Below are 22,727 nucleotides of genomic sequence, written 5' to 3'. Positions count from 1 at the left end.
TAAACTTAAACCACAAAGAAAACATTAAAGGGCCTATTTTGAACAACATGCACAAATAAGTCATGATCTGAGAACATTTTAGCAGCATTCAGTATTTACTCAGGTATTCACTGAGTTGGAGGCATTGTTGTTAAACCAATCGATTGATAGTGACCACCTTTACTGGTGATTTTAATACTAATTATTTGAAATTGAAAATGGATTTGCTACACAGAAATGCAGTTTTATTCTATATTATAATACTACATACGTCCACTTGTTTGTGTAATGCACAGCCACGTAGTGCGTGTTTTATGACTAAAGATCCCCGTATATAATCCACTTTGATGTCACTTCACTGACTCATCTTTTTCGCCTGCACTTAACCAACTAACAACAGCACTTTTCCTTTTCTTGTCTTTTCATTTAATAAAAAAAAAAAAAAACTGGCTATGCGTTCTATACTAGACTAACTGAGACTTGTCATGGCACTTGTATACTGTTGTTGTTCTCTTGTTGACCTGACTGCTTCTATTGTTCTCATTTGTAAGTCGCTTTGGATAAAAGTGTCTGCTAAATGATTAAATGTAAATGTAAAATTTATTTTGCATCTATAGCTGTTAAGGTAGCTTTTAAAGTAAATCATAAGCACAGTACATGTAACACATAACGTTTCATGAATTACAGCAGCCCCTCTCGAGAATGATATTAATTAGGGGCAGATAATTATGGCAACAGCTGAAATAGGTCAGATCCCTTTCCACCCCATCAACCTGCATGTTTGACTGGAATTCAGTATAATATCTTCACGTCGACGTAGATTATGGTTTTGAACGCATTTGCTGGTTCGGCACAATGACCTTGAACACTCATGGACGTTGTCCTGACATTTTACCCTACCCGTCAGATTTTATTACCAGGGTTCACTGCGAATGCGCAAAATTGCGTCTTTTTTCTCATGCTGAACAACATTTAATATGTCTTCATTACTGTTAAGGGTAGATTTACGGTTGGTGTAGATGTAGACTTCAATAAAACACAATCTAACAGGTAGAAAACATTATTTATTGTTAGTTTCCTGTGGCTGTATCTCTTCTTGTTGCAACCGCGTATACAACACGTAATTACTGCACTTGTATTACTGTAAGGGTAGGTTTATGGTTGTGGTAGGTGTAGACGTTAATAAACCATACATTTACAGGTAGTATTTTTTATGTAGTCGAATTGTACTTCCCACTGTCAGGGTAGGAATAATAGACAGAACACCGTCATTAGCTCCAATAGCAATATACCTTCCTTGAGCGACAGATGGATTCGGGGGAGGGGCTGAATTATTGACGCACACGAAGTTGTCCCGCCTCTTCGGTCAGAGTTGTTTCTCATTGGTTCATAATAGCGTCACTCAACATTTACGTATCCTGCGTGTTATTTTAAATGTAAATTTTATGACGTATACTGTCGCACACATCGGTCACTGGTTAAACCGAGAGGCACGGTGCGTGTGGAAGCCCCGCCCTCCTGCAGCAAGAACGAGTAGGCGGGACTATCAGAGGAGGAGTGAAGGTGATTTGTCCAGTCCATCCGTCAAGTTGATGTTTTGACAGCTCATTGGTTGCAGCTCTCCCCATCGATGCTGCGACTGAAGCGCTTTCGGTAATAATGTCGCCTAGTGACCTAGTATTAAATAAAGCGACGGTTATGTAGCGGTGGATTACAGCATCGGCTTGGACATTTTGAATACTACCCGTACATTCAGGAAGACTTGACAGCGTCGAAAATCTACTAAAAAAGGAAATAATTCATCCCGATGCGATTTTGTTTTTGTATAATTTTCCGGATCATGCTGGAACGCATTGCTTAAAACCATCGTTTACCTTGAGCAGCGCTGCAGTGCGATCTCTGCCTTCTCTGTCCTGAAGGATTTCAGGAGCACATCGATCTACAAAACCACACCGCATTGACTTATCACTGGTATATTCTCTTCTGTCGCGGTTTAGTGTAAAGGTTTGGTAGGACGGAAGTTATTGGTTCGCAGAGGACTGAATTACAGTTAAACTGGTGAGTAGCGTTAAGGTGTTGTCGGCATCATGCTGTGCCTGATAATACAGTAACGTTAGATTGGGAGGGATGTCGATCATAGTGTCTGCAGGATCAGTCATTTAAATGGAATCTGATCAGCAGTGTGTGCTCTTATTATGCTCAGTCACCTGAAGGCCAAACTTGACAAGAAGATAAACAATTCACAGCTTGTAAATTATTGCATCGTCATTTGACTTAGGCCAAAGAATGCACCGAAACATTTAGTCTCGGATATTTTTGTGTGAAACTTATAGTGATGAATACTATCTTGAAAAATCGCCATAATAACTGAAGCTGCAGTTACAGTAACAGGTGCGCAGTAGTTTCGCGTCTTCATAGAGTCAAATGAAAATATAATATCCTGGGTCTTTTAGGTAGATACAGAACTCGTGAAGGTGTTTAGTGTCGTTTACGTTAGGATAATATATATCCCTTTGAAAAGTAAATATATATAATCGTCATGAAAATGAAAAATCTTTCATCATTTATTTCTCATGTTGGTCCAAACCTGAAGATGTTAGAACAGAGAGACTTGGTTACCATTCGCTTTCATTGTTTCTTTTGTTCATACAGTCAAAGTGGACAGTGACTGTGACTGACATTTGTGATTTTTTTTTTTTTTTGACCAGAGACTATTTTATATGGTAACAGATGAGGATGAGGTTGAGTAAATGATGACAGAATTATATTTTGGGATGGTGTTCCTTAAAGATACATGCATTCTTCTCTTGCAGGGATGGACAATGCCCATACAAAGACGGTTGAGGAGGTCCTGGGACATTTCGGTGTCAATGAGACAACAGGACTGAGCTCTGAACAATTAAGAAAGAGCAGAGAAAGATGGGGTCCCAATGGTACTACATATTTTGCAAAAAAAAAAAATGCTTTTTTTTTTATACAATGTGTTTTGTGCAAAAACAATAAAAAAAAGTCATTATGAGATTATTAACTTTTTTTTCTGCCCATTTTTCTTTTATTTTGCTATAACCTGTGCCACAGAGTTACCTGCAGAAGAAGGTGAGCTGCTCCCTTGGGTTTGTGTAATTATTAGCAGATCTTTCATCATATACTCTAAGCAAAAAGTCTCCCTGATCTTACCTTTGTGGCTTGGGAGATGCTGGTTGTGAAGATAATTAGTTATTATTGGATTCCCTTGAGGAGACTGTATAAGGTTTGCATTCTGTTTGTAGCCGAATAGATCTTGATTGATTGTTTCTTAACGACTTATTTGTCAAGGTTTTTCATTTTTTACATGTCTCAGGTTTTAGTGTTCTGAAAGCTCTTTTTCACTTGACGGAAAGTCATCTTTGTCAAACTTTGTGACCACTGTAGGTCTTTATAATCTTTGTTGTGTTTACAGGTAAGTCACTATGGGAACTTGTTCTGGAGCAGTTTGAGGATCTGCTAGTTCGGATTCTCCTCCTTGCTGCCTGTATTTCCTTTGTAAGTATCAATCAAAGACTGATTTTACTCTCACAATGTTAAGTAAGAGTAGCGCTGGCCAATGATCTATAATATAGAACATATTTAGTCATATATATATAGATCAGTGGCGCTGGCACAGAACAATAGCACAAGCTATTCACATTCATAGATACCAAACACAAATGCATTAATTCTACAAAACTCTAGCAATCTTCATCCATCCACAAATACTACTGCCAAATGTATAGATGGATATATTGATAAATCGGGGACAATTAATTATATAAAAAATAATGTTAAAATTCTTAACGTATTAACACACCTTGGCCCGGCCCAGAGTTGTACGTGATTTTACATTGCTCACAACAGTTGTTGATGAACATGATGCAGGACGATGACTGACTGCATGATGTAGACCAGAGATAAGCGACATCTGTCCGCTGCCCTGCAAAGTGTCGCTCCAGCCCTAATCAAACACACCTGTACAAGCTAATCAATGTCTTCAAGATTAATATGGCTGCAGGTAGGTGAGTTTTTTTTCAGGGTTGGAGCTAAACTCTGCAGGACACTGGCAATCTAGGAGCGATGTCGATCCCTGATGTAGCCTATTAGAATTCAGTGTTACATGCCCCTAAAATTCGAGATATTTATATTTCCTATTTATATCCTATGATATAGTTAAGCATATCACATGAGCAAGAGTGTGTTTCTCTTCTCGAATATCTGCATGATTGCAAATATAATATTGATTTTAGTGAACAGTTCAATAAACAATAAGTTAAAGGTGCAGTAAGCGAATTTTGCCAAACAATGTTGATTTTTGAAAAAAACAACAAACACGCCCATACCCCAACAGAACCTTGCCCCTATTATGCTAACTCCGCCCCACATGTACGTACACAACCATGGCAGCGACGATAAGAGAATCTGCTATGCCTGCTGGCCGTTTGCATATTCAAGAAAAGCCGACACATATTAGTTGTGTGAAACAAAATCAAAATGAATGTGACTCACCTATCAAGAAACAATCAAAGCAACCTCCGCATTGGATTCCAGGCCTTCCTGCTCACTGAGTTCGCTCCACCGCTGAAAAACATTTTTCACATATTGCTTAGTGCAACTTCAATATGGTGCTACATTTTAGACACAATATTGTCATTATCTTCTGTTTTGCTAAATTTTGCCTACAAAATTGTTCCAAAATACGCCACAACACACTGCTTCCGAGCAAAACAGAGGTGTTTCATTATTTTATCAATTAATATTTTAAACAAACTGAGTGAGCTGATAATTCAGCGAGCCAATCATATATAATAATGAATAAATCAGTCGTTTGAATGAAGTGGTTGAATGAATCATTGAATGACTCACTTGACTCAGAAACAATGTTATGGCCACACTGTAACTAATTTAATACTTTATCTAATTAATCAGTTACTTAATCGGTTACATAAACGAAATTCATATAAACTTCAAAGGAACTCCTTAATGCCCATTTCTTTTTAAGCATATCTTTATTTATTTTTTTGGAGTTCAATAAAGATATTTGTGTTTAATCATTAGTTTAGCTTAATCTTTGTGCACACACACACACACGCACACACACACAAATGCTTTGCAGGCACAAGCTTTGCATATACAAATGTTCAGACAAAAATTATGTTTGCACTAAATTTAAGATAAAGTTTAGAACCAAGTCAAAGTTTAATTTAGAATAATTTTGATCTTTAAATGGAAATGTATGTGTCTATAACATTACAGTCCACTGTAGGCGAGTTGTGATGATACCCAGGCTTAGTTTATTGATTTCCAGAAGTGTACAGACTTGAGTTGATCATACTTGGCTTGACGAGGAAACATGAAATGAACTAGAACTTGAACCTGAACATAAAACATGACACTCACCAACAGCGCTTACAGGAAACAAAGCTACACAGGGGAGACAATGGCAACATGAGGGATATATATACAGTAGGTGTGTTCGATTTCATGCAGCGCCGCGCAAACCGTTCATAATCTGACTTGAAGCAGTGCTGGTTAGAATTTTTTTCTGACTTGAGACTGCGCCAACACCACATGATTGTCACATGTGGCATCAAAATACAGTGAGAGCGTTTCGAGAGCAGCCGGCTGACTCAGCCGCCGCAGTTTCTCCAGAGCGACTGCAGGAGCGTTGATGACGACACAGCTGTTTCACAAGTGGCCAGATTCACCAAATGACAACGATCATATTTGTTTCAGGTTATTTGAACATTTTCACTGATAAAACTGACTGATAAAAGCATATATGCACCCACTTTATTAGTATTTAAATAGTATTTGATTATGTTGAACTTTATTCTTGAAAAGATGGAGCTGCATTAAGCAGTATATAAAAAGTGTTTCTGTTGCTCATGAAAATGTTTCAGAAATATCTGTGTATTTGACAAATGTTGCATTTAATTCACTTCATCTGTGATTAAGTGTGCAAACACCGTGTGAGGGTCACTAACGGGAGCAGAAAGTGTCCGGCTTGGTGGTTCCGTTTTCAACTCTGCCCCCGACTGCAAGCAGCTACTCTCGCCGATCGCCATCTGTAGCAGTGCTTCAAGTCGAACGCACCTAATGAGAACACGACACATGACAGGGTCAGGGAAACATATGACAAGGAACCAAGACAAGAAAATACAAAAGAAAAGAAAAGAAAAACCTAAACTAGAAACAAAAACCAGTGTGACTGTCTTTGCAGCCTTTTTTTTTAACCTTTTTTCTACCATAGCTTTGACCAAATTTGCACTGCCCATGCTTTGCATTACATATTCTCTCTCTCTTTCAGACTCTGGCCTGGTTCGAGGAAGGTGAAGGAACCATCACAGCTTTCGTAGAGCCATTTGTCATCCTCCTCATTCTTATTGCCAATGCCATTGTTGGAGTGTGGCAGGTACAGCCTGTTTAAATTATTAAATACATCTTAAATAAGTTAATATAAAATATTTCAAGCCTGTGGATTAGACATTAATGCAATGCTGGATTTTACTAGATGCTAGAATACTAGTTTTACTAGAAATTGCAGCTCAATGTGTGTATTTTTCTGTAGGAGCGAAATGCAGAAAATGCCATCGAAGCCCTAAAAGAATATGAGCCTGAAATGGGGAAGGTCTACAGACATGACCGGAAGAGTGTACAGAGGATCAGAGCCAGGGAGATTGTGCCCGGAGACATTGTGGAGGTGGCTGGTAAGAATGAGAACTAGATTTCTTCATCTCTTTTTTCAATTTTAAAATTACTCTCAAAGGACATGTCTGGAGATAATTTTAGGACATTGCTGAATAGAGATGGCTATGATCTGATTGTTTGTAGAAGCCAACAAAAACCGCCTAGCACGATCTGTCTCAGATGTATTAAGGATGTTTCTCAACAAAATAGCCAGCTGTTCCCACAGTTAAGCAAAGTATTTGTTAAATGCATGTTTGGCAGAGTTTGATACATTCCAAATACCATGCACATTGATTATCCAATGCAATGACTCCCGTGAGACTGCTGCCCAAAACATCAAAGCTCCCCACCATATTTAAAATTTGGCAAGAATATGCGGGTTTCTCCAAACTTTATTAAAAATTACTAATCAGTCCATTTAACTTTTTCATTGATTAGGGATTCAGCCTCTTTAACCAGGTCTCTTTAACCCTCTGTATCCTTTGTGCATCAATAAAACGCTTCCATTTTGAAAACATTGCCAGAAATGCCAGTTTTATGAAGTTTATTTTAAATACTGTTTACATTTTTTTTAATTATGTTTGTGCTTCAGGCCAGTTATGCAGTTAATTGTTCTATCATTATTGTTGCTGAGCTGTGACTTGCAGCCACAGTTCCTTTTGCATCAGTGAAGTTTTTCAGTATGTTGTTTTTGAGTTACTATTTCCCTGGGTGCATTAAATAGTGCCGCATTCTGTATAACTGACGCACCTGCAACTAATTTGAGTATTCAAAATTGAATTTAAACGTAAAAAAAAAAAAAAATGATTGTTATAATATTTTAATCATTCTTCCATCCATCTATCCATTCTTCTCCTATGAGGGTCAGAGGGAGGATTTTAAACAGTTTAAAATAAATGTAATTATGTCACTAATCAAATAAGCAACATTGACAATGTGAACTCCTTTTTAGTTAAGTCATTTACTCAAATTATTATGCTGACAATACATGTATTTGATGTGTGTGTGTGTGTGTGTGTGTGTGTGGTTTTTAGTATGAGATTTGCCAGAAAAGGTTAAGACCCAGTCTCAGAATTTTCTTGGCCCGTCACTCAAAGTTCTATTCTTAGAATCCCAAAGTGAATGAACAAAAATAAGGTTGATGTCTTTTTTTTCATCAATCTGTATCTTGGTTTCTAAACATAGAGCGTAAAGTATGGGGTGCTAATCAGCAGTATTGTAGTTTAAATATCAGAGTCCCACTGTAGCAAAATGACATTAATTATTTAAAGCAATTAAATAATACTTTTTGTCTATATTCCCAACACTAAGTGATAGAAAAACATCCCAACATAAACCCCAAAAGCTCAGAAATGCTACAGTTCCTTTTGTATGTAATTAACACATCAGGGCACAGTACATCATTTACGTATTTGATGTCTTTACTGTGTAAGCTGTTCTTATCGTATAATGTGCCTAATAAAAAAAATGACACAAGTCTCTTTTTTTTTTACACCTGCTTTTCTCCAGTTGGTGATAAAGTCCCAGCAGACATCCGACTGACCTCCATACGCTCCACTACTTTGAGAGTGGACCAGTCCATCCTGACGGGGGAGTCTGTATCCATCATAAAACACACAGACCCAGTGCCTGACCCTCGTGCCGTCAACCAGGATAAGAAAAACATGCTCTTTTCTGTAAGATTTTCTGGAGCGATTATGTTAGTTATCTGTCTATCTGCAGCGCTATCTTCATGAAGTTTGAGTTTTGTTTTTGTTGCCTGTGGTAATTAGGTATTGGATTAAGCTTGGCCAGATGCGGATGTGTATTATTGTTTGTGTACTGTAGTGGATTATGTCCGGCAGTCGAGTCTGTGTGTTGAATAAAACATCACTCATATTGTTTGCTCCCACATGGCTATAGACTGACTCAACACATCACACAGGCTTTGAGCTCTCAGATGGATAATGACCAGAGAGTACCAGCCTCAAAGACTCCACACACACACACACACACACACACACACACACACACACACACACACACACACTAAAGCCTCCATTACTTCTGTCCAACTGAGAAAGTCTAATGGACATCTAGCCATGACAGGAACATAAACAATTCAAAATGGATAAGCTTCTAATTATTTTAAACAGACATGAAATTATTTTAATGACATCATTTATTTATTAGAATGTAGATAATGTATTATGTCAAAATTCCTGGCCAGTAACCGTTTTATTAATTTATGGTATTCAAGTACTAATTTTGTACCCTGGGTCATTTCTACGCTTGTTAAAAGTACTGTAGGTGATATTAATCCATACTGGAATCAATTATGCTCATGGTAATGAAGCTATGGGACAGTTCTTCTCCCCTTCACAGATGTAAATGTATGTTTATGTAGGGAACGAACATTGCAGCAGGTCGTGCGATCGGTGTTGTGGTGGCCACAGGTGTGTACACCGAGATCGGGAAGATCAGAGATGAGATGGCAGCCACCGATCCAGAGAGAACCCCTCTACAGCAGAAACTAGACCAGTTTGGAGAGCAGCTCTCTAAGGTAGGAAACTCCATTTTCTGTGCTCTCTCTTTTTTATTTTTTACCTTCACTCCATTTGTTGCATAGCTATGTCTATGTTTTCTGTGTATGTTATGTAATTTGTTTTTGTTTATATTTCCCTACTACATTTGTCGCATTGTAAGGCAGTCAATGTGATTCTCCATTTCCAGTTTGACGAATGAACTGAAAGTGTGATTTAAAAAAGCATTTTTTTTCTTGATTAATTAGTGGAATGAATTGCCAAGCTACATGTGATTTAAAAATCAAAATATTCACATTTTGGTCAACATAATAAGGTCAACAATTTAGCATATATTTATTCTTACATGCATCTTTTTAAAAACTAGTTGGCTTTTCAGCTCTCAGTCTACTAAACTATAAACCCAAATGAAAAAAATAACATGAAAATCTGTTGCATATTTCATATTCTGCTGTTTTGCATAATCTTGCTATTTCCTGGTATGCTTGAACTCAATGCACCTTGAGTTTTTTTTTAGCGTACATCATTTGCACTACGATGGTAATTTGCCATTTTTGTTCCTCATTATTGTACCTCATTATGTTTACTATTTCAGTCCTTTTTGCCCATTTTTACTATTCATGGACTCACTGCACCTTTTTTTATTTATACACATTGCCATTTAGACTATAACTGTCATCTGCCATTTATACGTCAGTATCACTGTTCCTGCACCCTCGCTTATTTTTATACTTTGTCATTTGCATTTAACTTAACTCTTGCCATCTATACCTCATAACATTTGCACTTGCACTATTATTTGAATAATATTTAAACTGTATTTTATTGGCTGTGTACTTATACTTTGCCCAATGAAATTGAATGTAATCTAATGTAATCTGATCTAGTGTTCCATTTCAGTAAAAGCCTGCATGTTAAAAGAACCCAAAAAATATTTCCAGCAGTATTTAATTGACAGATCCTGTCATTTTCTACATAAAAGTTTGCATTCATTCTGTAGCAATTTGTCAGCATTATCGAGCTCCAGAAGTTGAGTAGGAAGTAGCTGTTTGAATGTCAGCCATTCACTCTCTCTCTTTCTCTGTCTGAAGGTGATCACCGTGATCTGTGTGGCGGTTTGGGGTATTAACATCGGTCACTTCAACGACCCAGTGCACGGAGGAAGCTGGCTGCGTGGAGCTGTGTACTATTTTAAGATCGCTGTGGCTCTGGCTGTAGCCGCCATCCCTGAGGGTGCGCAAATCCTAACCGATTTCTTTCTCTCTGCCATAGCCAAATTATCAAAATTTCCTTTTCTCAGGAACACTTGACATCCAACTACTGTATATGGTGGGAAATTAACAGAATGTTTTTAGGATTTAGAAAAATTTAAAACATAAGGAAAAATGTAAAGTAAATTACAAAGTGAACATAAGGATTTTAAATTTTTTTGACCTTTTCACACTCCCAGGTTCTCAGAATTGGAACTTGTGATAGTTTAGTATACTTCTATAGTAGTGAATGGATACTGTAACAACAACAACATTTTATGACTTTACAAAAGAGGAAAACATTTTTTGATTAAGTTTTTAATATATATTTTTTCAAATGTCTATATTAGTTTTATTAATTTTTATTTTAGTTTTTAGTTACTTCAGTACATAGTCGAACTAAATGAAAACGGGAAATGTTGCATTACTAACTTGCTAAAGTAAAATATATATTAAATATAAAATATATATATTTTTTATTTTAGTTCATATTGTTTTTTTGTTGTTTTTTAGTTTTGTTTTTACTTTAAATAACAATATATTTTTTTTTATGGGTTTAGTCCACTGATCTATGTAGATCAGTGGTTTAGTCTTAACTATAATAACCCAGGCAAAGCATTAACAATTTCTCCGTGGAATAACTGTGGAAACACATCATATCTGTGAAAAGGGTTGATTAATCAAATCTGTGACATGATCATGTGAGCTCTGTCTAATAAAAGGTCAGATGCATTTTCTTTCATTTTGAAATCATTCTTGCGAACACAAACATCAGGTTTTACTTGCAGCTTGAGTGCTACTTTAATCAAAGCCAAAAAAAAAAAAATTACAACATTTTGTGTTCGTGTTTGCTGATAGAATATCTTGTATTTAAACATTAGGAAAAATGTGCACAATAGAAAACCACCCAATAGAAAGTGTTATAAAGCTTTTTGAAATGGAGATATATTTTAAATTCACAGCATTTAAATCTGCAAGTGTTGATTTTCCTAAAGAATTTAGAAAGGATTTAGAGAAATATTGTTTAATATCTCATTGTAAAATGGTACACTCCTCTTCCTTACTCACTGATGTCTTTGTTCTTTCTCCCAGGTCTTCCTGCTGTCATCACCACATGCCTGGCGCTTGGCACACGCCGCATGGCCCGCAAAAATGCTATAGTCCGTTCTCTCCCATCTGTAGAGACACTTGGCTGTACCTCCGTCATCTGCTCTGACAAAACAGGCACTCTGACCACCAACCAGATGTCTGTCTGCAGGGTGAGAGAGACTTGTGTCCAGTGCAACAATTTTACTCCAATACTTAAGAAATGGTGGATTATGTAGAAGTAATAATAAAAAATATCTAATACTGAATAATAATTCTAATAACAGATGCATTGAGGGATTGTATTATTCTATGGTATCTTAAAAATGTATAACATGGAATGATGCTCGAAAACCACAGGTCAAACTTACTAATCATGTATGTGTATGTGTGTGTGTTGTGCATGCATGGCTGTGCATGTGTGTTTGTCTGGGTGCAGTTGTTTATTGTGGACAGCGTCGCAAGTGAGAGATGTTTACTGAACGAATTTACAGTAACTGGATCTACTTATGCCCCTGAAGGAGAAGTGTGAGTTTATTTCACATCTAACAACACTCTCACACACACACACACACACACACTTCTCTTCTGAACTAACTTGTGGTTTGCGTATGTATGTGATGTCTTTCACAACACTTGCTCTCTTTTCCTAATCGATCGCTTTTTCTCTCTTACCATTATTCTTTCTATTTTCAGTCCTCAATTCTCTAATTGCAGTCCTCCTCCAATCCTTTTTTTGGTCTCTGTTCAGGTATAAGGATGGTGTACCGATACGCTGCAGTCAGTATGAAGGGCTGGTGGAAATGGCCTCGATCTGTGCGCTGTGTAACGACTCTTCGCTGGATTACAGTGAGGTGCGTGTGCACATCTTCATACTCTCTCTGTTATCATGAAGCTGTAGAGACCTCATTTTCTCTTTATTTTCTCTCCAAAAATCCCAGAGTAAAGGTGTGTTTGAGAAAGTGGGAGAAGCAACTGAGACCGCTCTCTGTTGTCTGGTGGAGAAGATGAACGTGTTTGACACAGACCTGAGAGGCCTCTCACCTGTTGAAAGAGCCACTGCCTGCTGTTCAGTGAGTGCTCAGATTATTACTGTATATGTTGGCCCGCATAGAATCAGCAGTATGATATGGTATATTAAATGATAAACTATCATAAACATACTTTTTCTAAATTTATATTGTTTATAGAATCTGTATGATGATTATACATCATTTTTATTAAATAAATATAGGAATATTATATGTGTTTTTCATCATATGTTATTTGTCAGCAACTCTTTATTCTGTATTTATTTGGCAAGAGCAGATGAACACACATTTTTGTGTGATTAGATATATTTTTTTAATGTTGGTAAATCATTATTCTCTCAGGTTATAAAGCAGTTAATGAGGAAAGAGCTGACTCTGGAGTTTTCTCGAGACAGGAAGTCCATGTCTGTTTTCTGCTCTCCAAACAAGCTCACTCGCTCTGCTTCAGGTGCCAAGATGTTTGTCAAGGTCTGGTTTTCTTCTTTCTTTGAAGGGCTCTCTTTTTCCATTCTTGTAATTTAGCATTTTTGTCGGAACAGGGTGCACAAAGTTATGCAGAATCATACGTTGACAGGCGTGTAGGAAAGCTATTTAAAACACTCAGACCGAGCTTAACCTTATGATTGCTCTCGGGATGTCAACAGACTTTCAACCAGTATAACAAAAAAAAAAAATCTGAAGACAATCACCTATTGCACCTGCATTGGTTCTTGATTCGTGAAATGTATCATTGTCCAACCATCTACAATTCTACATGCATTTTATCTCTTGATATGCATTTATTTATTTAATTCCCTTCTTAATATTAATTGGTTCTTGACTCTTGTCCTCACCTTCCTCACAATTCTGCATGCATTTCATCTCTTAATCCCGACTCTACAGGGGGCGCCAGAGAGTGTGCTGGAGCGCTGCAGATGGATACGGGTCCGAGGTGGTACACGAGTGCCTCTGACCTCTGACCTAAAGGAGCAGCTCTTAAGCACAGTAAGAGAGTGGGGCTCAGGACGTGACACACTGCGCTGCCTCTCCATGGCAACCAGGGATTCACCCCCTGACCCTCGAACCCTGAACTTAGAGAACTCTGCGGCCTTCACAGATTATGAGGTCAGCAAATTAGATGGGATAAATGATTTGAAATCAAGAGAAAAAAATTAGGACAAATTCATTTGAAATTTAAATTGAAAGTACTGTAATACACTGTAACGTTCAAACTTTTTTTTTTTCTACTTCTCTCAGTCGGATTTGACATTCATAGGTTGTGTGGGAATGTTAGATCCACCCAGGAAAGAAGTTCTGAGTGCAGTGCGCATGTGCAGACAGGCTGGTATACGGGTCATTATGATCACAGGTGGGTTAAACTCACACACAGAGCTGATTTTATAGGGATAGTTCACCCATCATTTACTGACCCTTATGTTGTTCCAAACCCATATGAGTTTTGTTAATTCTGACCTTTTGGATCTTCTGCTCTGAGTTCTGATTACTTGGACTTTTAATCTATTAACAATATCTGAATTCATTCATTCATTTTAAATCAAAAAGCGCAACCTAAGTGACAAATTTAAGTCTAAATCCTAGGCATAGTAAACACAAACTAATATGCCTGTCAATTTCAATCTAAGGTCTTCTTCCTGTGTTGGTTTGTGTAGGTGACAATAAGGCCACTGCCCTGTCTATCTGTCGTCGAGTGGGCATCATCACTGAGCAGGAGGAAGAGGAGGCTGAAGGTGGGCCGTTTGGCAGCGGCCTCACAGGACGGGAGTTTGATGAGCTGCCTCCCCACCTGCAGCGCCAGGCCTGTCGCACCACCCGCTGTTTCGCCCGCGTCGAGCCAACGCACAAGAGCCGCATTGTAGAATATTTGCAAAGCCTCAGTGATATCACAGCGATGGTAAGTGTAACTAGACCCATGAGGGTGCAAAAGTGCAGAAAACTTGATCTAATGAAAACCAACACTTGCGGTCTCTTTCCAGACGGGCGATGGTGTGAATGATGCCCCTGCTTTGAAGAAGGCTGAGATTGGCATTGCTATGGGCTCGGGCACGGCTGTGGCTAAATCTGCTTCAGAGATGATTTTGGCAGACGATAACTTTTCAACCATCGTTGCCGCAGTGGAGGAGGGACGAGCGATTTACAACAACATGAAACAGTTCATTCGTTACCTCATTTCTTCTAACATTGGAGAGGTAGTCTGGTAAGTACAGACAGAAATCACTGTGTATTTGTGTGTGTTCACTACTCACTGCTGTGTGTGCACTTGGATGGGTTCAATTCAAAGTAGGGCTTTCAACGAATATTCTAAATTCGAATATGTAATCGAATAGTAAAAAAAAAAAGAATTTCGAAGGTGAAAATTTATATTCGAATAAATAAAAAATGTGGAAAAAAAGGCCCGTGGTAGTAGAGGCGTGGTTGTCTGTATTGCGAGTGGGCGCACTAGCATGCCTGAGGGTTCAGGGACAAGTCACAGGAGTCGCACTGTCAGCATCGATGCTGAAAGTTGACGCGTCTTCATGGAAGATGCCAGCAAGTGCAGAGCCCAACTTGACCGCAGCATAGAAAATGAGGTAAAATTGTTGACCTGCGAGATAAAGTTGTATGCAAGTAATTTAAGAAACAGTTAGCATACCATTCGACCACTAGCCACATGAGGTCACATCTCAAAAATGTGCACCTAAATGAGCATGGCATAATGTGTGGAACTCCAGCTAAACAGTCACGTCTTGACATTTAACGTTACTTTGCATCGCCCGCTGCAAGCTCTTTGTCTGCAACACGACAAGAGGCCATAACGGATAAAATAATTTCGTTCATTTGTAAGGACATGAGACCGATCAGTATCGCGGATGGGGCAGGCTTCGGGGAGTTCTGAAAAAGCGATGGATCCAAGGTTTGATTATTTATCGTTTCATGTCAAGGAAAAGGTCCATGTTTACCACAGCAAAGCTCGCTCGGAGCATTCAATGTCAGTTCTTTATGCTGTAAAACTTCAATTAATATTAATAATATTTGTTTCAATCACTGAATGAAGCCTGGTATATTTGGCACAACAGTCGCGACTTTAAATTGCTTGCACAAAAATGTGTTTGTGTCATGTCACTTTTACTTTCACTAACAGTTGAAATATGACAATGACACTGTGTGGCATCTTTTCAAAAAATCTATCTAGAAGGAAATGAAATGCCTCCAAAATATGTGTAAAGGAAATTGTTTACCCTCACGTGAAATTCCTGTAAAGGCCCTAAAAGGGATGGTGAATAATCGAACGTTTCTTGGGGGATTTCAATACTTTTGCAAGAGAACACAAAAACATTTTTCTCATATTTTCGTCATATTTTTTCCATCACCATGTCCCCTTCCCAATTACATAGATTCCCAGTGCAATGACTGGATTTCACCTGCAAAAATGTTACACATTTTAAGCATTGCATGTCTCTTTCTGTCTCTCAGTATTTTTCTCACCGCTGCTTTGGGGATGCCTGAGGCTCTGATCCCAGTCCAGTTGCTGTGGGTCAATCTAGTGACGGATGGTTTCCCAGCTACTGCTCTTGGATTCAACCCCCCAGACCTGGACATCATGTCCAGACCCCCACGTTCACCTAAAGAACCACTCATTTCGGGATGGCTCTTTTGCAGATACCTCATCATTGGCTGTGAGTCATTTACACATGCCACTCCTTGTTATTAATATTAAAACCTTTCATTACTGCATATAGAAAGAATAATGTCATTGATAAGGTAAGATCAGATTATATAATACACAAGTGTAGACGTTGTTTTCAATTCACGTAATGATGCAAAAAAAAAACAACAACTCTTCTTAGCCATAATATTTGAGTATCCACTAAAAAGCATGTTTTGTTTTTTTCTTAAATTTAAAATGTGGTATAAATTTGAAATAGATCCATTCTATCCACAAAATGTTTGCACTCCAATTAAGTATTGAAATATAAACTGTCATAAAAATTTGTTTTAATTTTAACTTGTGATTTATTCAAACAAACAATAAATGAGACATTGCTAACAGTTTAAGTAAGAACATAATGAATATGTAATATAATGCGTATCCGTCACACCATATTAAAGAGCGGCTATTTAGCGTTTGTATTTCAATTGGACAGAATTTGAGACTTTGTTTCATGTCAAAAGTAATAAAAAAAACAAGCTTATTCCCACTTTTGGATGGGAGAAGCGGTTTTCAAGTAATAGGGAAATTGTTTTTCATGCGTCAGCAGAAAACAGCATGGACTAAAAGATTGATCTTGGATTTCCAAAATCGATGTTGGTTCATTACAATGAAGATCGATTATAATCAGTTAATCATTATTATCAACCCATCGCTAGTAAACACAAGAGAGCATTCAACAAGCTGAACTTTCATACACTTTCATTCAGAGCACAGATTCAATTTAAAGAGCCAGTGAACTCGCTCTGAAAATGTTGATTTGATCAGTTGCATTTCTTTCTCTTTCTCTCTCTGTTTTGTAGGTTATGTAGGGGCAGCAACAGTTGGAGCTGCTGCCTGGTGGTTCATGGCAGCTCATGATGGACCAAAGCTAACTTTCTACCAGCTGGTAATAAAAACAAAGACAAAATAATTTTCTGCAGTTTCAAAGAGTACAGTTTTGAGTCTTGTTTGGTCTTAAACCTTGATAAAACCTTGATATTTGTGTTAAATATCATTTTTCTCGGTTGTTTCTTCTATAGTCTCACTATCTGCAGTGCAGTGAAGGTCATGCTGAGTTTGCAGGAGTGCAGTGCTCAGTCTTCGAGTCTCCATACCCCATGACTATGGCGCTGTCTGTGTTGGTCACTATAGAGATGTGCAATGCTCTCAACAGGCATGTGATTTTTTGTTTTATCCTGTAAATGAAAGAAAGTCACTGCTGAATATAAAAAAAGAAAAAAAGTAGCTCTCTATTTGAATATATTTTAAAATGCAATTCATTCCTGTGATGCTAAGCTGCATTTTCGGGAATCATTACTCCAGTCTTCAGTGTCACATGATTTTTCAGAAATCATTTTAATAGGCTGATTTACTGCTCAAGAAACATTTTATATCATCAGCAATGGTGAATACAGTGCTGCTTATTATTTTTGTCGAAACCGTGATACATTGTCTGAACAGTGAACTGCTCTTATTCTCTTGGTGTATTTATGCTTCAGTTTGTCAGAAAATCAGTCTCTACTCAAAATGCCACCGTGGTCAAACCCGTGGCTGGTGGGAGCCATCTGTCTCTCCATGACCCTACACTTCATCATCTTATATGTGGACCCTCTTCCAGTAAGTATGCATCTGTGTGCATGAGAATTAGGAGAGATGAAGCAGGACAATCTCAGACAGATGCTTGGGCATTATGAGGAATGTAAGAAATGTGTGTTTTAATAGGGTTGGACGACTACTGATTTCCACTAGTTGATATTTTTTATTAAAAAAATACTCGAGTTACTATACTACTAGTGGTTCATTCTACAAGACATTTCATAGTTTTTTTTTTTTTTATCAATAAATGGTTATTGATTCATAGCCTTATGCAACAATTACATATTTAAATTGTCAAAACTTTATAATTATGACATTACATATTTAAATGTTCATGTAACAGCCAATATTTCTATCTGTATTTTTATCTGTAATGATCACAAAATGTTTCGTATGTGCATTCGGATACAACGTCGTACAGTACTTGATAAGACCGTTATGACTATATTTTTTTTTTCATAGTTATCACTGAACAAGTATGTCGTGTTAAACAAAAATAATTATTCATTTCTAAAATAATATTTATCATGCAAGCAGAGAGATGTCATGACAAACGTTTAGTGGTCATTCGAACACAACTGAATCAATTCAATGCGCACATTTTCATTACATTAACTCTTTAAGCAAGTCTTAATGTTTGTGTGCCGCGCAAACCAGCAAATGATAAAGATGCAAACATGTAGGCCAAATAGAAAATATATCTGTATCAAAAGTTGATTATTAGCCTGCTCTCAGAGAGAGAGAGAACTGGTTTGGTTTTTGAGAGACTGAAATGCATAATTGGTGTTTGATTGGTGAGCGCGCTGTGCTTATTCCATTCATTCTTATCGTATAGTAGCCTAAGGTTTAAGTCATTGCCTTTTAAATGTTTACAAATAATATTAGGTGTATGATGTATTATTAAAAGTGATATTACTCTCGCAAAGCTCTGATTACTGAGAGACACACGGAGAGGCAACAGCAATGCAGTGTTTGATTTGTGCTCTTTTCACTCATAAAGTTTACATTCATCCACTTCACACTCGTAACTTTAGCGGTCTCTGTATAATATTGCGCTGATCCCCTGGCCCAACAGTTCTCTAGCAAACACCAGACTGTGTCAGCTTCAGTCGAGTATTCAGGCAGAATTATTTCTTGTCCTTTATTAGTTTTTGAAGCTATTATCTGAGCCATTCCGAATAAGGTATTCGGCTTCAGGCACAGCCCTAATTATTACATTACATATTTTAATTTTACATGCAAAATAGGTAAGGTCATAGAAAGTAACAGCTACACGCAATATTGTAATCCTAAAATTCACGCCGTACTTGCGAACTCTTTGTACACATGCTGGTTAATGCATGCTGGAGTAGTCGATTGTTTCCGTCAGCGCCCACTAGTGGTTGAAGTAGTCAATCACTCGACTATTCCACTAGTCTATGCAAGCCTTAGTGTTTAATAGGCAAGACTTGTGCATGCCTGTCTGTTTTAAACCGTACTTAAAGCGGTTGCCTAATAAAGCTAGGAAATTATCTGATATTAATTTCATCACTGATGATGAAAGGATTCCTGAAAAAAACGAAGGAAATAAGGTAATACAGGAAATCAAAACCCCCTCATAACTTATGTAGAATTTCTGACTTTATCAATAAAATTGTGTGATGCTAAGGAAATTATGTAATCTTTAAGAATTAAAAATGTTGCCAATATTTATAGTGCTGATGTCTTGCGATTCGCTTGTTTCTATTGAATTTCTATAAAAAATTCAATATTTTCATCCTTTCTTCTATACTTATCTTTAGGTGATTTCTATAGAGTTATCTTAATGGCAAATGTCACTCGCAAACGGATTTTCTTTCGTTATAACACAAAACTGGACATGCACATGTAAATAGAAAGTGCTCTCTAATGAATCGGCTCTGCTCTCGCTCAGATATTGTTTGTGGACGCTCAAAATTGTCCTTGCATCATTGAAGACCAGAAGAGCTTTTTTAATTCAAGAACAGGCTTAATCCCAAGGAAAACTGATAATACTCAGCTCTCTCTAGTTATTTATTATTGTTTATTATTTAATACTTATTTAATTGTGTATATACGTAAAAAAATATATATTTTAGTGCGTTTGTTGTTTTTCTATATAGTTTTCTATATATACTACAATAAAAGCGGATAAACCAGGCCTGGTTTAATTTCGTCCCCTCCATTATCACTATGTCGATCCCTGCTATGTGAAGAACAGAGAGAATCGGGAATTAGTCAAAAAGTGACTTACACAAAGCCATTGTTTCACTTTAGTAGCTTTCAGTTGCACAGAAAAAACGTGCTGGCACATTTAACTGCTTTATGTTCTGTGGAAGAAAGTCATTCAGAGAGTTTGGAATGATCTGAGTGTGAGTAAATGATGACGGCACTTTTATTTTTAAGTGAATTATTCCAGTAAATCACAGATGTGTCTGTTACTATTTTCCCTCTGCAGGTTATATTTCAGATCCGGCCGTTGTCTTGGCCCCAGTGGGTCACTGTTCTCAAGCTGTCTCTGCCTGTTATTTTGATGGACGAAGCCCTGAAGTTCTTGGCCAGAAACTACATCGAGCCTGGCAGCGATCTGCTGCTGGAGGAGGATGGAAATGCAGCCAGAGGGGTGATGGGGAAGCTGCAACGGGTGTTTAACGGTGTGTCCTGGTCATTTGTGCTCATCTCTGGCCCATTGCTGGTCTGGATCTTCAGCCTGGACTCAGACATTACCAATATCTTCTGGGATTAGAAAGGAGGAGTGTGTGTGAGTGTGAAAGTGTGTGTGTGTGAGAGTATGTCTGAGTCAGAGAGAGAGAGAGGCAGACAGAAAAGTGGCTGACATACAAAAGCAGTGTAGAACGAATTTGATGCTCCGTTTGAAGAAACAGAGCAGTATGAATGAAATGTAGAGCAGGACCAGGACAATCACAGATAAAGGAATGCTAGGGACAGATAAAGGAAGGGAAATTGAATTCAGTCTTATAAAAGGACAAGTTTTGTGCTCATGACCATCTTCTTCAGCTTAACTACGAGTTTTTCAAAGGCTATGTGTGTAATTTCTGTATTACTAGCGACACCAAATGCCTTATATTTGTTTAAGGACCAGATGAGACGTTAACAACGTTGGCATGAATTTAGCAGGACTATCATTTTAACAGACCTATGAATGAGCGTGGGACCGCTTGGTACTGCTGTTGGCACAGAAATGACACACTTCCCTTTTAGGCATTGTCGCTGTAACACCCCAAAAGCATTGCAATTGTCTATCACATATCCCTAATTGCATTCTTTTTTCACATACATGTCTTCGTTGTACTTAAGACAAATTTTGTTGGGGCCTAAAACATTTTAATGAAATGTTTAAGGATGTTGTTTTTAAGCCAAAGCGAGTTCAAAAAGTAAATGCACCATGAAGAGAGTAAAAAAAAAAATTAACCCCTTAAGGCATAATACCAATTTCCATTATTTAGACGTTACTTCACTCAGTGCTTGGGATAAAACGCACATCTTATTTTTTTTTTTTTTTTTTATTTTTTAGCAGCAGCAGCATTCAGTACTCTTGTTTTTTGAGGTTTTCTATAAACTTTTTTTGCTTCGTTCCCAAAGCAATTGTTTTTTCTTTTTTAATCGAGTCACAATGTCAGTCATCTTTATTTTGTCATACCCGTCATTTTAATTTCCTCAAATGCCCACAGTCTATGTGACAGTACAAAAAAACAAAACATTTCAGCGTCTTACCTGGAATGCTTCCTTGTAATTGTGTTACATTTCTGAAAACGGTCACTCTCTTATATGCCTACTACTCCGCAATGCTTCAAATTGTAAATTATGAAATACTATTTACATTCTTCAACCCTGTAGCTTGTGCTCTTTTATTTGGGTATGCCAGCGATACTGTGCTTCATTAGAGCTGGTCATTCAAGTCACGATGCATGTGCTGTCACATCTCTCATTCCCTGTTTTGGGACCCCCATGCTCGCGTTGAATTATTACTTTCGAAATGAAAATGGGATTTTCTGAAATATTACCAATGTGACTGTTTTAGTTTTATTGCTGTGCCTGTATGGTGAGGGAAGTTGTTTTACCTGCCTTTTCCCTTATAAAAGGATCCTCGTTTGACAAGGTCAAATTAATATTTATTAAAATCGGGTGTCAGGTGTCCATTCATTAAATTCTGATCATCAGATGGATGCTGAAACTGAACTTTTGGCAATAGCATCTGTACTTGATCAGAGACCTAAAAATGATTTTTTGAGTTCCAGACAATTAATTGTTGCTAAGAACAGAGGAAAACAGGGAGCCTCTTAAGGTGAATTCTTTAAGGTGTTAAGCTCCAGGGGAAAAAGGTAAATATTCATGTCTGTAATCTGTTTATTTAATGCCATTGTTTTCCCCATAGATTTCTGAGTCTTATTTCATTGATTGTTTTTTCATTGGAAACCATTCCACAGAAACAAGCTTTATAATATAGTGAAAGCCCTGTTCTTTCTATTTGTGTCTTTTTAGATTCTATTTATTTCCTATTTCTTGAAAAAAGAATACATTTTGAATATTTGTAGTATTTTGTCATTCACACAGTTGATCGCTGTTTCATTAACAGGGAAATGGAAACCGCTTCATGAAATGGAAAATAAACTCTTGATTTGAAAGTCATTACCTGTGTGTTTTGTTTTGTTATTTTGAAACAAAAAAAAACAGATTTTTTTTTTTTTTTTTCTTTTTCTTTATTGAAAAATATATTTATCACAATAAAAAAAGCATATTTCCAAATGATACCGGAGGAAATGTCAGATGCACAAAACAAGGTCTAAAGCGTATCAGATAATATAAAAAAAATACATTAAATGATAAATAGAAATAAATAAATATAAAAATGTCAGGATGTTCCAATGCATTACTTTTT

General features: G+C 37.3%; 1 protein-coding gene across 1 annotated transcript; it reads left to right on the top strand.

The window, feature by feature from the left end:
- The first annotated feature begins 548 nt into the window (after positions 1–548).
- On the top strand, positions 549–22,477 carry LOC113073191 (sarcoplasmic/endoplasmic reticulum calcium ATPase 2-like). Its single transcript, XM_026246103.1, has 23 exons — positions 549–2,037; positions 2,793–2,912; positions 3,058–3,075; positions 3,419–3,501; positions 6,299–6,403; positions 6,560–6,698; positions 8,188–8,354; positions 9,065–9,220; positions 10,292–10,433; positions 11,543–11,709; positions 11,976–12,064; positions 12,288–12,390; positions 12,478–12,609; positions 12,910–13,035; positions 13,450–13,671; positions 13,804–13,915; positions 14,217–14,458; positions 14,541–14,761; positions 16,018–16,220; positions 17,056–17,141; positions 17,275–17,408; positions 17,734–17,851; positions 20,286–22,477. Exons 2-23 carry the CDS (start codon positions 2,795–2,797, stop codon positions 20,571–20,573), a joined length of 3,171 nt encoding a protein of 1,056 aa, XP_026101888.1. The 5' UTR covers positions 549–2,037; positions 2,793–2,794; the 3' UTR covers positions 20,574–22,477.
- The last annotated feature ends 250 nt before the right edge of the window (positions 22,478–22,727 follow it).

Source organism: Carassius auratus, chromosome 1 (assembly GCF_003368295.1).
Source record: "Carassius auratus strain Wakin chromosome 1, ASM336829v1, whole genome shotgun sequence".
Classification (NCBI taxonomy): domain Eukaryota; kingdom Metazoa; phylum Chordata; class Actinopteri; order Cypriniformes; family Cyprinidae; genus Carassius; species Carassius auratus.
Note: the sequence above shows the minus strand (reverse complement) of the source record. Positions and strands in the feature narration are given on the sequence as shown.

What these genes read in the sequence shown, in the direction of transcription:
- LOC113073191 (XM_026246103.1), top strand. Translation starts at nt 2,795, where the DNA reads ATGGACAATGCCCATACAAAGACGGTTGAGGAGGTCCTGGGACATTTC. An exon ending in CGGCCTTCACAGATTATGAG is followed by an intron (nt 13,672 to 13,803) that starts GTCAGCAAATTA and finishes TACTTCTCTCAG; the next exon opens with TCGGATTTGACATTCATAGG. An exon ending in ATGTGCAATGCTCTCAACAG is followed by an intron (nt 17,409 to 17,733) that starts GCATGTGATTTT and finishes TTTATGCTTCAG; the next exon opens with TTTGTCAGAAAATCAGTCTC.